Genomic DNA, 16139 nt, shown 5'->3' with positions numbered 1-16139 from the left:
AAACCTACATTTTTGCCCACATTATGTAGTGCTCCTACCTTAAAGAAAATTATCACAGTAATAGTGATACGTAGTGGGAAAGGCCAGAGAGTGGTTATGCAGTAGGCTGACATCGTTCAGCCTTTGGCTTTGTCGTTCTTTAGGAATACCAGTCTGGGTACATCTTACATGCAGCCTAATTAGTACAAGCCAATTGGAAATTTGGGATCTTGGATGAGAAAGACAGAGAAATGCAGTCCTTCAGAAAGTGTTGCTATTAATTGTCCTCTCCCAAATGCTGTAATGAATATGTGTCCCAAGAGAGTAGTAAAAGCTGTAGCCTGTTAGGTCCTGAACATACACCGTTGATGGATACCCTGCTGGATATTCAGCAACATTTTTTTCTACCGTTCCTGCTGGGACAAGCCAATTTTGTGCCTCTGCTGGTAAATAGTGTGGTTAACAGCATCCTGGCATTCAGTCAGTTATACCTGGATGTGAAGAAGAGATATGTCAACAGGCATTCCATATGCTGCAGTATTTATACACAGTACAGCAACTAGTCATGGATAGATGCCTGCTGAGTGTAAATAACAAAAACTCAGTGCACTAAATAAATACATTTCCTTAAAGTGATTTGTTTTTTCATCATGATGCTCAAGAGTTCTCCTTTCATATAAAACCAATAGCAGATTCTCTCTTGAAAATTTAGGGGGGAGGTTTAATGATGTTTTTTTGTTTGTTTGTTTTGTTTTGTTTTTCTGTTATTGTTTTGTTTTAAGTACAAAAAATCTGTTCCTTTCACTCCTTTTACATTCAGTTTTACCAGCATCTTCAGAGTGTCCTGGTAATGTGCTGAACTGCAGAGTGCTAGCAAATACGTTCTGTGGAAAAGTTAGTTACCAATTGGTATGCTAATAAGTTCAAGAAAGCCCTAAAATGTTAGAGAAGGTACTAAACTTGAAAGTTCAAACAAATTTTTCTCAATTAGTAGCATCATCTTAAAATGTGATCTGATTTTATAGTAGTTTATAAAATGGAGTTTGTTAAGGAACTTTACATCGACAAGAAGTACTATACTCTAACCAATTAAGCTTTCCATGCTGTATTATTTATTACTTAAATAAAGTGAAATGGCTAAATAGTAGGTTAAGATGCATAACAGCAGACTATGCTTTTTTAAAAAAAATGGTTAATATTTTTCATGTTGCAGTTCATTTCTAAGTAACTGTATAAAAATATCTAGTATCTATCAATACCACTTTTTAGCAGTTAATGAAGCAGTACAGTCCTATGGCATATAGAATCATATACTTGAGCAAAGATACTTTGTGGTGTTGTGCTTGTAACCCAACAAAGATTGGTCTGAATTTGAAGCATATCTGTGAAATTCTGGAAGGGTTTTGCTGCACATGACAGCTCTCTTCCCTTGGAGCAGGAGTGTTGGGATAGAGCAATAGCTTGGCACTCTGCAACCACTGCAACCTAAGTGCCTTGGGATGCTCCATCAGGTTCTGCATCTGACTTCTTAGTCTTCTGGCTCTTCAAGTCTAGCTCTTCAAAGTAGTTACTGTTCTTTGCATAGACACTGGTAAGTACAGGTACCAGTGTCTTGGTGATAAGTAATGAAATCGTGATCAGTAATATTTTAACAGCTATTTTGGGACACCACTTTATAGAGGTTACCTCTTGTTTTCATACAGGTGCTTTAGGTGCCATGAATCACCTCATCCTTGTTGCTGGTTTTACAGATACTGTCTGTAACAGTAAATTCTTCCCCTTCTCTGTGCCCTTTTTATCACTTTCCCCTTCCACATCCCTAGGAATGGTGTTTAGGCACTCACCCTAACTAATCACTTCCAAATGAATCCCCATTTAATGAAGCTTTTGTATTTCTGTATTTTTGCTTTTTCGTCACTCAGAAAAACCGTGCTTGTTTCAAGGGGCAGGAAATGGATTATTATTATTATTATTACCTGTCAGAAAAACAATGAAAAAAAATCCTAGAGGGACAAATTATGTCAAAGAATTGATAACATAATTGTCATGGTATTCAATTGTGATAGGAAAACCCCAAACCCTTTTCTGTTTGTGTATTAATGTTCTTGTGTTATGAGCTCTCTTACTGGAGTATTCTGTTTTGTATTGCATAAACTTCATAATGCAATAAAATTACATAAGTTAATACAGTAAGGGCTCAAACTTTCTAGTAGCCAAAGGTCAGTTCTTAATCACACAGGAATTAAGTACCAGGACAGTGGATTAGAAGCACTTTTTTGCTCTGAAGTCTTGCCCAGAAGTCCCAGCCTGATCTTTATGAACTCACAAAAATTGTTCAATGAATAATCATCTTCCAACAAGAAGAAAACACACTTGTATTGGCAAGACATTCTTGATCCCTACTCAGCTGTGCCTGCAACATCATTAAATTATAGGAACCAGTAAAGATGTTATTTCCTAAATGCTGTGAACCATTCCAGCCGTATGTAATGGGAGTAGCATTTATGGCTTTCTTTTATTACTTGTCAAAGTTGTCCTCTACCATTTTCACATCTCTGATTCCATGATTTGATTTTTTTTTTTTAATTTACATAGGTGTTAAAATACTGTTACAATCCGTAACTCCGTTGTTCAACTAGTAGCACCCGTACAGAAAAAAGCAGATGAACTTCTTGGCCTCTCAAAACCTTTTCAAGTATAGTTTAGAGATTTCATATTTTTCATACATGCATATCTGTACAGATTATATTGAAAACTTTTTTGGTAATGATCATTGCTGTTTCTTGTGTGGTTTTAATACTATATGTCATTAACAGATTATGCACTTGAAAATGTTTACTACTTCAGTTTCAACCAATGCAAATCCCTTTGCTCTTGAATTAGAGAAAAGCTAAGAGAGCCATGATTGCACCTGAATTAATTAAATTGAAATTGTCTGTATGAGAATATTTGTTTAATAATTGCTCTACTGCTTCTGTGGTGCAAAAGACATACGACCAGTTATTTCAAGGTATTTGAATTCCTAAATCTCATTAGATGTCTGTATGCCTCCTTAGGTATCTAAATACCCTTAAATACTTGGCCTTTGATCTCCTCCAAATGAAGTTGCTCAATTCATTAGTGGGATGAATAATGTACTTTATTAGATATGAATGTCATTTTCTAGCAGGGCTGACTCAGAGCACAAGGAAGTTGTTCACGCAGTACACTTCCTAACTTTACCTAACCATTTAAACACCTTAGTTATCCCCAGGAAACTCTTGGGTTTGCCTTTGCAGTGTGATCTCTGAAGCTGTAGGATTTTTCAGTTCTACATTAATCTCGCCAGTCAAAGTTAATGGAATTACTTGTACAGTTTGTACTGCTTTGTTTTTACATACTTTATCTTTTTGTATGAATTACTGTAGCAGTCTTTAGAAAACTAATTTAAAATTTAGTTTGCTATTATTATGAGTTATAATAATAACTAATCATAAATGGGTTGCATACGCTACATACTAATTAAATTCGAAGACGTTTTGTGCTATTGATAAGCTATTTCCTGTGATAGCATTATTGTCTCTTGTGATATGGATATCTTTCTTTTCTGCATGTTTTGATTGACTATTTTCAGGCACAGATCTTTAACAGGACCGGGGAGAGGTGTAATTCAAATGTAAAAAAGCTGTGAGCTGATCAGTACTACAGGGAACAAAGCAAATCTTGAAGAGAGATGAGTATGGTACAGCAAGTATCATATGTACAGCAATAAAATTGGCTCTACCAGGAAAAAAGAAAGAAAAGTGTTAGCAGTTATAGAGAATGAAATTTTCTTCATTATGGACACACGTCTGAACTTCTTCTCTTGCAGGGTTTTCTTGCTGTCTGTGAACTCATTCCCAAAACCTTTTTTTCATGAGAATAGAGTTAAAGCCACTGGCACCTACCTGCTGTCTGGTCTCCCTTCGTGTTAAAATGTAGTATATTTGCTGTGTCTTTGCCACCATTCATAAAAAGTATTTGGTGGGTTCAAAAGTGGCTGGGGAATAAGATGTGCTATACACAGCTGGTGTTAGTGCCTTGGTGCTTTTATCCAAAATGTAGCAGCTGTTTGTATTTCTTAAATAAAAATAGCATGGCACCTTTTATATATTTTAAATTGGAGATAGGATCAAATAGCAACATGGGAATGCCTTTTTAATCACAGCAATCTCTTAAGATCTGTCGCTAGCCTATTTGCATTTGGATGTAGTAAGGCAAATTTATAGCATCTTCAGGGGAATTTCTTGCCTCCGTCTTACCCAGAGCTGATATCCCTTGGCAGCACAGACCAGAAATCTAGTTGAGATGATGTTCATAGGAGGGAAATAGGAATCACTTCATGTGCATGCCCCCCTCTATAAAACAGAGCAGCTGCTTTTACATTCTGTTCCTATTCCTGCCTCTTGCAAATGTATTAAGTATGATACATATTATTAGACATGTGGCTGTCTTAGGCCAGGACTGTGTAGTAATTTATATATGGCTGTCACCACAAATAACCTTAACTTCACCTCTTAATTCTCTCTTCGCTTCACCTCTTAAATCTCTGAGGTTTCTACATCCATTTGTTCACCGATAGGTCATGCTTCTAATAAAATGTTCATGAAGAAAGCATGTTCTGGAAACGTAATGAGGTCTACTAGGTCGTAAGTGGATTCTAATATCTGAATTTTCGAAAGAACAGGGGCATTTACATCCTGCACTTCTTCACATCAAGTTGCACAAGCTTTTCTCTGAAAGTGAAGTTTAAAATTGGTAATTTTTAAGTAGAAGTCAAACCAAGACTCCTGATGGTTAATTATAAGCCAATTTGCAAGTTCAGGCATCTCTTTAACCCTAAACTTAGGCAAATGTTTTTTAGGCCCATGAGTTACTGCTCTCTAGGACTCATTTTCTGGCAATCACATTAGCTGATACTTGTTATGATGATGTTCAGGAGATGATTTACACCGATACGTAAACAATAAATATGTTACATAATTGATGGCAGCATCTGGAGAAGTGGCTCTTTTCACCAGTGAGATGCTTTTTGTATGCTGCATGAATGAAAAGGGCAATTTCCTGCTAGAGAATACTGATTTCTTATCAGTTATCACAATGATAGTCTGCTGATCCTAAATCACTAATGACAGTTTGAGGCAATGATCTTGGCACATTATTGCCAGATGGAAGATTCATTTTGCTGGCCATATAATTAACAACTGGTAAGTGTTTGCACACAAATGCACATATTTACATATGTGGAGCCCTCACTGTGTCATAACAATGCTAATGGCTTAGAGATCTAGTTTTATTAATGTGATCCAGTAATGGGAACATCAGAATAAATTAAGTTCTCTGGAGCTGTGAGCTGGCTGTCACCTGCATGGGAGCTCCTAAGCTTTAGGTTTTTGTCTGCCCGATGCCACTTGAAAGCTACAAAATTTTCCAAAGCAGCAAAAGGAGCTGTAGGGATCTGAGTCATTCATGAGGAAAAGTCCTGCTGTCTTTAAAGGAGGCTAGCTGAAGGACAGTTTCCTTTCCAAGTTCTGCATCATACTGGGGATACATATATTTAACATATCTGAAGAGGTTTCTGGTACACAACACCCACAGCTTTCCGTGGAAGAGCTTAATGTATTTTACAGTGTTGTATGTATGCCTTGGGGAAAGCAGAGAAGTCATAGAGATGTATCTGTCCTGCTCCCCAGATGCCATAATTCAGTGTCAGATACAGAACCCACAATTTAATAATATATTAAGAATAACCTATGATAATTATGTATCACCCTTCATCTAAGAATCTCAAACAAGATTGTGTAACTTGCTTCTCATGGTTCACAGGAACGCAACAATTTTTATTTGAACCTGTTGAGCTGGCAAGAAAAGAGAGCTGTGAGTTTAGGGGTTGCAGTGAACAAGATCCTAGGAAACAAGGAGATCTGAATTCTGAAATTCCTGGTCTTCTTCCACGCTCTCTGAGCTGCATTGCTTGCAGCCACAGACCAATATTTTTGGTGAAATCCTTAATTTTGGAAATGTGAATAAGGTAATGGCAGCAGTTGGCTTACGGAAGGCAGTCCAAAAAGAAGGAGTGCAAATTACCCATTTAAGTAATCACCAGATGCAAAATTGCAGGGTTAGAAACAGCTGGCAAAGAAAAATCTGAAATGATCATAAATATAAATAGCATCAGTGTCATGGTGATCAGAAAAAAGTCAAATGTAATTCGAGAGCATATGAGTACAAGACTTGTTGCTTGCAAGACATTAGAAGCTTCTCTTGCATAAGGAGGATCTGAAGTATTATGTCCAATTTTGAGCATTGTTCTAAGAGGAGGATACGGACGAGTTGGTGAGGGCTCAGCAGAGAGTGTTGATAATGGTTTGATGTTGTCCAAAATCTGGTCAAAAAGGAAAAATAGGACATACTTCAGTTCTTGGAAAGACTGGAGAGATATATTAGCCTTCAGATATAAAGATTGCCTGAAAGAGAAAGGGAAAACAATTCTTAGTTATTCATGGCCCATTAGACAGAAATAATGGGCTAAGAATCAGGATAGTTCTTAGGCAAATATATTTATGATGAGGATAACAAGTAGTGTAATAAATTGCTGGAGGAGACCATTTCTCTGCATCTGGGTATCTCAGACACATCTGTCAGGTGTAGGTGAGCCAGTGGTAGCTGGTCCTGCATTAGGACTGGGGAGCTGGGTGAAGGGAATCTGAAGGTCCTGTCCAGCCCTGTGGTAACACCCATGTCTCACATTTAAAACTCTTCTAAGGCTTGCTTCTGCCCGGCTGCCTCCATCATGACAGTAGCTGAGTAGAATCGGAGGTGTTATTTCCATGTTCAATTCAGAAAATTGATGAATCCCCGTGGTGATGTTAGACCAAAATTTACGTCCTATTTGGTTCTATCTCACAGCACCTTTTTTGGCTGGCTGTGATTTCGCATTACTCACCCTGTTTTGATTCTGGCTGCTCCTTACTGATTTGGCTTATTGCTGAAATGCCTGTAATGCCCAGGACTCTCTCAAAGTGCCTGGAGCTGTTCTTTTTTTCCCTTGATGTCTGCCTCTTTCTTACAATGAGTATTTCTGTGTATTTTCCCAAAGATCTCTATTTGTGGTTCCTTTTATTTGAAGTGTTATGGATTAGCCATCCAGGTGAAGAAACAACCTTCCTAGGGCTGGTTGAAAGAACTTTTAGGGCAGAAACAACCTTTCGCTCAGTGTCTGCACAGCACATGGCAGGCATAGGGCCATCCTGTCCCAATTTTGTTACATTAAAAATAATATTAATTGTGACTCCTAAGGTGTGTATAGAATTACCTCTATCTCTGGCTGCATTTTGAAGTTTTCCAGTGGAAGAAAGAGAGAGAGAGAAAGAGAGGAGAAAAAAAAAAAAAAAAAAAAAAAGAAAAGGGAAACATTTTAAGACAGCATTAACTTTATAGAGAGGGAGAAAGGAGAAACCTAACATTACTGGATGATCAACTGTAGCTTACCAATTATGCATTGCTCTAAGTTTTTTCCTTTTCTATTATTTTTACTGGTCTACTTTAAAATGTTAGAAGATTGTTATGAAAATGTAATGGTTATTGGGATAGGAAACAATATGTTTTGTCAGTGTCACTTTAGTAATATTTATTTGAAGTATATTTGTAAATTGGTGAATGGACAAGTTCATTTACAGTGCTGAGTTCCAAGGGAGGTCTGGTACCTGGGCAGCAAAAGAGACAATTTTGGAAATAAAAACTGTGGGGCAGGGTGCTTGCTGCTGTCCTGAGTTTGGAGTGCTTGATGTCTTGAAATAAAATAGTGTCCTCTTAGAAATGGTTGTCAATTTCCTGCAAAAAATAAATGTAGGGTGTTTTTTTTTTTTTTTTTTTTTTCTTTTTGCAAGTGTGATATATTTATTGTATATATCTGCCCCCTTGTTGGCACCTAAGTTCATTTAAAACTTGCTAACATCCTGTTACCTCCATCCTGGAAGTAGTTGAGGAAAATCTGACATTGAGTTTTCCACAATTACTCAGTTAACTGTGTTCTTCCCATTCTGCTTGATCCTGTCGGGGTGCTTTGTCCTTCCATTGCATCCTGTCTGCAAAACTCCTGGAGAAACTTTCTTCTCAGCAGTAGTCTTACTGTGCTAGGACTCTGACTGTGGGTTAAGGCACTACCTTGATATAGAAACAAACAGAAAAACAACTTAAAATTAAAATCATAATTAGCCATGTGTTTACTACAGATTCTAATTTTTTCCCTTTCATTTTTTTTTTTCAGATTGTTTCTCAGAGGAAACTCTCCAAGTCCCTTCTCAAACATGGTAATACAGCAGGGAAGTCATCTATAACAGTAAGCCACTCTTAAATGCACTTCTATTTTCCTGTTATTTAAAGACATCTAATGTGACTAAATCTCCCTAAAAGCACCATGCTAAGTCACCAGAGAAACTCTTGGTTGAGAAATGCATTTAAATTGTTAATTTAACAGATTCATTTTACTGTTTCTGACAAATGTTTTGTGTAAGGAAATTGCAACAAATAATGTATGATTTGAAAGAAAAAAAAAAAAAAAGTCATAACATTTACTACTACTGCTACTACTTTTAAGGTACTTTGGTGACAGCACAGAAGTTGTACTGCTTGATTATTTTTATCCAAAGCTCCAGAGCTTCAGAAATTCATTTTGACCCACTTCTAGCTGCACTTAAAATATCGCATACAAATAGTAATTAAATATAAAAGTCTTTCATGGGTAGTATTTGAAAGGTGAGGAAAAAAAAACCAACAACCAACACCAACACCAAATGCAGAAGCTTTATCATATTAGGTATTTTAGCTGTGTTGTAATGCAATTACAGACTGGATAGTTACTTCAGCCCCATGTGTATCTTGAAATCTGAAAATCAATGTATTACCTGTGTTTCATCTTTCTCTTTGCTGGCTTGTTTGCAAGATCAAGCTTGCCTGCACTAACCCTAGCATGCTTGTGACACTTGCAGCTCTGCATTAAGTTAGAGACTATAATAAAATATTCTGCTTTGGGACTCTCTGCTCAGTTGAGAAGGGGATTGAGAAGGATTTTCTTCCTTGATGTACAATTAACCAGATAGATTTCTTTTGGCTTGATTATTTATTTATTTATTTTTTCTGGCCTTCAACCACAGAGCAGACTGCAGAATGTGAGAAACAATGCTTTCTGAGAGCCCAGGGAATTTTCTTTCTTAGATTAGACTTCCTTGGTGGCTGGTTGGGAAGGGATTTGCTTGAATGCCTAAGGTGAAACTCCTTTTGGTTCTGGGATTGGAAAGAAATCCCCCACTCTTCTTTCTGTCTGAACAGAGCCAGGAGAGAGTTTTGCTCCCTAAATAAACTGATGTGTTTTGCCCACTGAGATTATCTGGGCAAACTTCATTCCTTCTATCCCTGCGGTGTTCTGGACACACCTCCTGTTCCATGAGGGACATGAAGGAGTTTAAGTCTTGTGAAAACACAAATACTTCAACTAAAATCACTAGGCCTGCTAGTAGAGTTTTCTGGAAAAAAAAAATATTTGGTCTGTGATTCATGGGAGGTGAGAGAAGTTGAGTTAATTGTCCCTTCTGGTCTAACATAGGATGATTATGATAAAACATGGACCTTAGTTAGCTGCATTGGCTTCTGGCCAGTGGTATAAAAGAGCGAGCTGACTTTACTCAAATGGGAGAAAACTGAACTCAGACAAAAATTACTATGTGAAAAGATTGATGTCTCAACAGCGTAAGTGGAAATGGATTAGTTATCATTATTTCTGAACCTGAGGTACTGGGTAAAAGATCTTAAAAAGTCACAATGCTAATGAAATTTATTGCAGCTGTAGGCAGCCTGGCTAACTGCTGGGCGCTGTATATGTGGCTAGTAAAAGCATCACCCACTGCACCTCAGTAGCCTTCAGTGGATTTGAGGAACAGCTGAAATGCCCCAGTGGATCCTCGAGGACCTGAGGTCCATGTGGTGGATATGGTCAGACCCTGTCTGGGGAGCTGATATGGCTGCCAAGAGTGTGGCTGTGGACATGAAATACCCAGGAAACATGTTTCTTTATGTGATGTAATCTGTGGAGACAATTTGTAGGACAGAGAAAGACCAAATAGAATATAATGCAGTTCGTTTCAAAGAACATTTTTCTGTGAAGTATCCCGTCTTTAGTTAATACCTTCTCTCCACTAGAGTATTTTAATGGCCTAGTCGTGAGGGATGCTTTGGGATCTCATTTTTTTAACAACATCACACAGCACAGTGACTTGCATCATTGTCAGTAAATCTTATGTACCTGAAAGAACGACACTACATTGTTTCAGAGTTACTCTCTTCTGACTCGATATACAGGAAATGATTTTGCAAATGTACCTACTGCAGTCAGATGATACCAGGAGAACTCTCCTATGGCATATGTGCCTTTCATTGCAACTAATGAAAGGTGACTTTCCAACTTAGCTTGCTTTAGACCTAAATAATGCAACTCATGTATAGCTTTTTTTCTTTCCCTGGACACTGTGAGTCTGTGTGGAATTCTCCATTGTCCAGTCTGAGGAAAAATACTTGGTTAGAGGAAAGGGCTTCCTGAGGGATGTGGAGGTCTGTCCATTGACAGCTGTTTGATAAGGCACAGTCACATGATGAAAAATGATTCAGTTTTGGAGGCTTAATGAGTTGTCACCCAGCTGGGCAAGTGGTTCACCGAATGCTATTAGTCCTTCCTGATTGCAAAGAGAAATGTATTAACTTGTACCACACTCCAGTTTCCTAATGGGGTCTCCAGTCTTCACATTGGCAAATGACACCTTTCTCCATTTTCATTACACCATGCAAAACTCAAATGTAGCTTTCCATTTAGGTGATTGCTGAGGAATTGTCTGGCAATGATGACTACGTTGAACTTTCATTCAGCGCACGGAAATTGGATGACAAGGTAAGCTGCTTGATATTAACCTTACTGAAAGTTATAAGAATGCCTGCAAATATAATTTGATGAGATTTTCACCTACAGATATTTTTTGCCTCATATTATTAAACACATCAGAGATTTCAGATCAGTGTTCACAGTGAGGCTTTCCTTAAGTTGTGAAGTAATTAGAAAAAAAAAATCAAGGGAATCTAATTAAAACCAAGACAATTTAATTATGCTATTGCTAAGACAACTTAATTATTTAAAATGCCACAGATCAGAAGTGCTTAGAGAAGTGAGAAGTGATTAGAGAAGTCTTTCTATAAGTAGGCAAAGATGATATAGTTGAAGCAAGGATTTTAAAAGCTAGAAAACAGCTCACTCATTATATACTTTCTGATAGCCAAAATCTAGCTTAAATGTGAGTAAAAGACTGTAGCATATTTGTTAAATCCTTTTTCAAATTTTAATAAGGAATTTCTACACTGACTCAAACACTACTCTTCATTATAAGAACTATCTTGCTAAAAGTATCTGATCTTGTTCAGCAATACACATATAATAAGCACCTGAAGCAATACACAGCCCAGGAAATCTAGGTGACTGCTTGTAAGGCACACTCTCTGTTATTTCAGTGTAATAGAAGACGCATAATTATTTGAGGTAATCTGGGGAATATCTTTGTAATCTGTAGGTGTCATAAGACTATAACCCTCTTTTAGATAATACGGCTTTACATATAATTAAAGATCAGATGTTTACAATTGCACTGGATCACAATATCTACCATTACTTTATAAGTAAAGAGTAAATACTTAATAATGGTAAAGAGTCCCTTCCTACATATGAAGCTGCTCTAATTAAAAACATATGATAGCCCTATACAAAAGTTTACAATTCTGATGCTCCAAGCATGTGCTTGTAAAAATTTGACCACTAAGTAGCTTAAAATCAAATGACAGTACTTTTGGTTACATACATCAGATTTTCAAAATCATGCCATAACTGATGAATAACATTTTAGGTTGTAACTGCCAGGAAAACTCAGGCAAGCAGAAAGTGATTAATAGTACTGGAATTTATTTATAACAGGTAAATAGCATTACTGTGGTTAGGATCATTAACAATCATAAATGATCAGGACCTTAATTTGTTTCTCATCTGAAAGATGAATTACCACTTTCTCCAGAGTTGCTGGACTTCTAGTGTTTCTAAATCACGTAATTTATTTAGCTGTCGAAATATAGGTTTACCAACCTCGTCTAAAGACAGACATTTTTAGACCTGATTTCCAAAACTGCACTCGAGATTTTTCCTGTTCCACTCACAGTCACACCTAGAAAAAAGAAAAGGTGTGTACAATATAATTGGACTTCACTTGCTCATTCCTTCTCCACAAATGTAAAATATAATCTAGTGTTAATGTTATGAGTTACATATGGCTCTTGTTGTTCTTAACTCAAAGGATACTGCCAGAGCATGCTTCCAAATTAGGCTGGTGCAATAGCTTTAGAGAGTAGTTGAAATACTTATAGGGATAAGTTAAGGAGGATCATTCAGAAATACTGCAAGAGCATGACCACTATTGCCATTTTAACATGTCTAGTCAAGATGGGATTCATCTAATAAAAACAAATCCCCAGTGTGCAACTCAGGCAGTGACTCTGTCTGTTATTTGAATCAAAACTCCTGTTTTCAGCTGATGAAAATCACTAAAAGACAGTCACTGTTGAAAGAAGTCTTTCAATTTGCTCCAGCTAGAGGCGTGTCTCTAAATCTGGTTGAAACTTTGCTCATCTCGTTTATAAGAAGAGGCTATGGCTTTTGATATGGCTTAAAATTAACTTTGATGTCAGTAGATGCAAGGCACTACTAGTAATTACTGTTACTAAGATTTGAAGTTCCTTAAATTATGCCATTCATCCATTGATGAAAAAGCATGGGTGCTCCAAAGTCGCATAAAGTTTCAAAAAACCCACTAGAGAATAGAGGAGAGCCCGTCTGGTGAAAGCCTAAGCATGGTTTTGCATGCCTGTCCCTTCTCAGGGGAGTGAAGATCTGTGCAGAGAGATTATGTCAGAGAAGCAAACTGAGGGCTGGGACTGGCCTAGGAATCTCCTGAAAGATAGAGGAAGCTTGTGGAGCAATCGCTCATGCTCTGCTACACAGAGCCACGTCTGTCATATCAGCGTGTCCTGCCCTGGTGTCTGTGGAAGTGACAGAAGTTATATCTTTTTGTCTAACACAACCTGTGGGTAAAAGAATGGGTGAGAGGAGATTCTGGATGTACTTTAAAGATTAAAAAATATTCTTCCAATCCATTACCATCAGCGGTGTCTTGAAAGGACAACAATTTTCTTCTTCCACCCTTTAAAGGAAAGCTTGAAAGATTATCCAAATTGTGATCCCTGAATAGAAGAGTTTCCTTCACTAGGGAAAAAAGTGTGAACACATTTTTGGCAGATGAAAGAAAGTTTGTTGGTATAATTTATCAGGCAGTGTATGTTTGTGTTGTTGGTTTTTTTGTTTTGTTTTGTTTTGTTTTGTTTTTACTCCCCCCATGTAAAACTGCAAGAGTTTTAGAGGTGCCATAAAACAAATAAAGCCTACTCAATTTTTCCTGAAGGGGTGACTGAAACATTCAGTACAGAATTATAGAAAGTCACAGTTAGAAAGTTTCCTTTAGTTAACTGACTTTGCAGAAATAAAGGTTATAGTTTTATTACAGTACTTGTTTGGAAGGTATAACGGCATTTTCATGTTTTATTGAAGCCCAGTCAGCTCAGATGGCACATCTTTGTTTCAAGAGATCCACTGAGAACACTTCACAGAGGAACAATAACTTTTGGAAAGGTTCTATTGCATTAATAGCTGTGTCACAATTACCATAACAAGCAGCTACATTTTTATGATGGCTGTAATAAATTATGAGCAGTGAGGCAGGCAAACTGCCTTTCCTGTTCTAAGAGAGGCTTGAGATTCTCCAGCAAATGTCTGTAAAGTAAAAGCTAATACCACTTTTTTAATGTATTTCCTCATGCTGTGGTTTAACCCAGCAGGCAGCTAAGCGCTACACAGCCATTCGCTCACTCCCCTCCACCCAGTGGAATGGGGGAGAGAATCAGGAAAGAAAAATTCGTGCTTTGAGATAAACACAGTTTAATAGGACAGAAAGGGAAGGGAAAGTAATTATAATAATTATGACAATGGATTATATGAAACAAGTGTTACACAATACAGTTGCTCAGCACCCGCAGACTGATGTCCAGCCAGACTCGAAGAAGCAGCCACCCGACCCTGGCCAGCCCCCCCACTCTTATTGTTCAGCACTACTCCTCAACATGATGGGGGACATCCCTTTGGCCAGTTTGGGACAGCTGTTCTGGCTGTGTCCCCCTTGTGCAACCCCAACCTCCTCGCTGGCAGGGCAGTATGTGCAGCTGAAATGTAATGAAATGACTCTGTAATCAGTGGTCTTCAGAAACTAAAAGAATGGTGTGTCACTGATGTCACTGTCATCCGAAATCCAGAACCCAGCTCCACACCAGCTACTGGGAAGGCAATGAACTCTGTCCCAGCTGAAACCAGGACAGCCTCGTGCACCTCCCAGTGTTCTTCTACCATCTGCTCAAAAGCATCCCGGAGTGCACGCTTTACAGAATCCCGCTTCTGACAACAACGAAGTTCATGCCGTGACCTTCCAAAGGGTTGAGCCCTTCAGGGATGCCCGCCTGCCTGCGGGTGTGGAGAGACGGCAAGTGGGAGTTGGTAGGGTGCTGCGATACACGGAGGCTTTCTTTGCTGAAAAGTTCTCGTTATTACACATGGCCACAAACCACCACTGGGCAATATTCTGTGATTCAAGGCAAGCGTGGAGAGAGGTGTCAGGCTAATTAAGAAAAGCCATCTTGGAAGAGACCAAACCCAGGAGTGGGCCCGAGGGTGGGCACCAAGGAGTCAAGAACAAAGCGTCACTGCAAAGACGTGAGGCTCCCATCAGAGTTCAGAGTCAGCCGGGAATCCCCAGCACAGGTTCACTGGATTAAGGATGTCATGTAGGCAAGAACAATTTGTGCAGCACAAGAAGTTCTGAGGGGGAGAGGCGCTCCATTTAGGGTCGAGAAGGAGTCCTTTTTCTGTTAAGAGAGACAGAAGAGGGCAGAGGACACCACCTCCTTCGAGCAGCCAAAAGCTGCTGCTAATTTCTGTGTTTCACCTGAGACGAGCGATAGACACCGATGCTTCCTAGTCTCTGGGAATGGCACCCTTCCCAGAGCCGTTCCTCCTTCCCAGACAGCCCCTTGCTCTTGTCGTTCCCTGCTTTTGCCCTTGCTGCTGGTATCTTCAGGAAGTCTCTGGTTCCTAGGTACCCTTAGGCTGCACTTAGGTTGCAGGAGGCCAGCAGCGCCTTCCAGGGACGCTGCAGGTTGCCAGGCCCGGTTCCGCAGCTGGCAGGCATTCTCTGCTGCCAGGCTTTTAGGAGACTTTTGCTGTCAGCCTTTTTCCCAGTCGGGCTACGTCACCATGTGTCTGCTCTCGTTCCCAACACCTTCCCACTCCCATGTTGACTTCCCATCCCCCAAATGACTTCTCACCCCCACATCTCATTCACGGACCTGCCACCCACAGCCATTCCCCATCAGGAGCAGACATCCCCAAACCAATTTGTGGTGCGGGCAGCAGGAGAGGGCTGTGTTCAGCCCCCCCCTAACCCCCCCAGATAACCGATGCGGGAAGAAGTGGAGGCAGAGGCTGTGCAGGGTGGAAGAGTGGTAATTTATTCTTCCTGGGGGAATCGTGGCTGCCACCCCCAGCCCGTCCCCAGGTGAGGCCCGGCCGCCTGCTCAGGCGGGGGGCCCGGCCTGCCGGCCCGCGTGGTCCCCGTGTCCCGGCTCCTCCTGCCGCACCCTGTGCAGCCAGGATGTGTCCCCGACGTCGGCGTCCTGCGGGGAGCGTGGCAGCCTGCGCCCGACCTGCCCCGCGTGCCACGAGAAGCTTCTCTCAAGTCTGCGCTCCGTGGAGGGGCTGCGCGCCCTGCGCCGGGGCGAGACGCTGCGGGAGCGGTAGATGGAGGGGCTCCTCTGCCCCTGCCCCCGCTGCTGCTGCTGCTGCCGCCGCCCCAGCCGCGCGTTGCGCTGGAATCTTCCGCGGGGTCTTCGGACCAGGCGCACCACTGCTACAATGGGCCCGCGGCACATCGGGCAGGTGTTTCTTGCCTCCGCCCAGA

General features: G+C 40.0%; 1 protein-coding gene across 1 annotated transcript in view; it reads left to right on the top strand.

Annotated features, from left to right (window-relative positions):
- The window catches only part of CPNE4 (copine 4), a gene marked incomplete at its 3' end in the record, with an annotated part of 189730 nt that overhangs the window by 81788 nt on the left and 91803 nt on the right, over nucleotides 1–16139 (top strand). Inside the window, exons 4-5 of the mRNA XM_084306945.1 lie at nucleotides 8267–8338; nucleotides 10862–10936. Coding sequence (XP_084163071.1) covers nucleotides 8267–8338; nucleotides 10862–10936 — 147 coding nt within the window. The remainder of the gene's footprint in view (nucleotides 1–8266; nucleotides 8339–10861; nucleotides 10937–16139) is intronic.

Source organism: Netta rufina (genome assembly GCF_964035555.1).
Source record: "Netta rufina genome assembly, chromosome: 2".
Classification (NCBI taxonomy): Eukaryota; Metazoa; Chordata; class Aves; order Anseriformes; family Anatidae; genus Netta; species Netta rufina.
The sequence above is the reverse complement of the archived record's forward strand: the minus strand, read 5'-3'. Positions and strand labels throughout refer to the sequence as shown.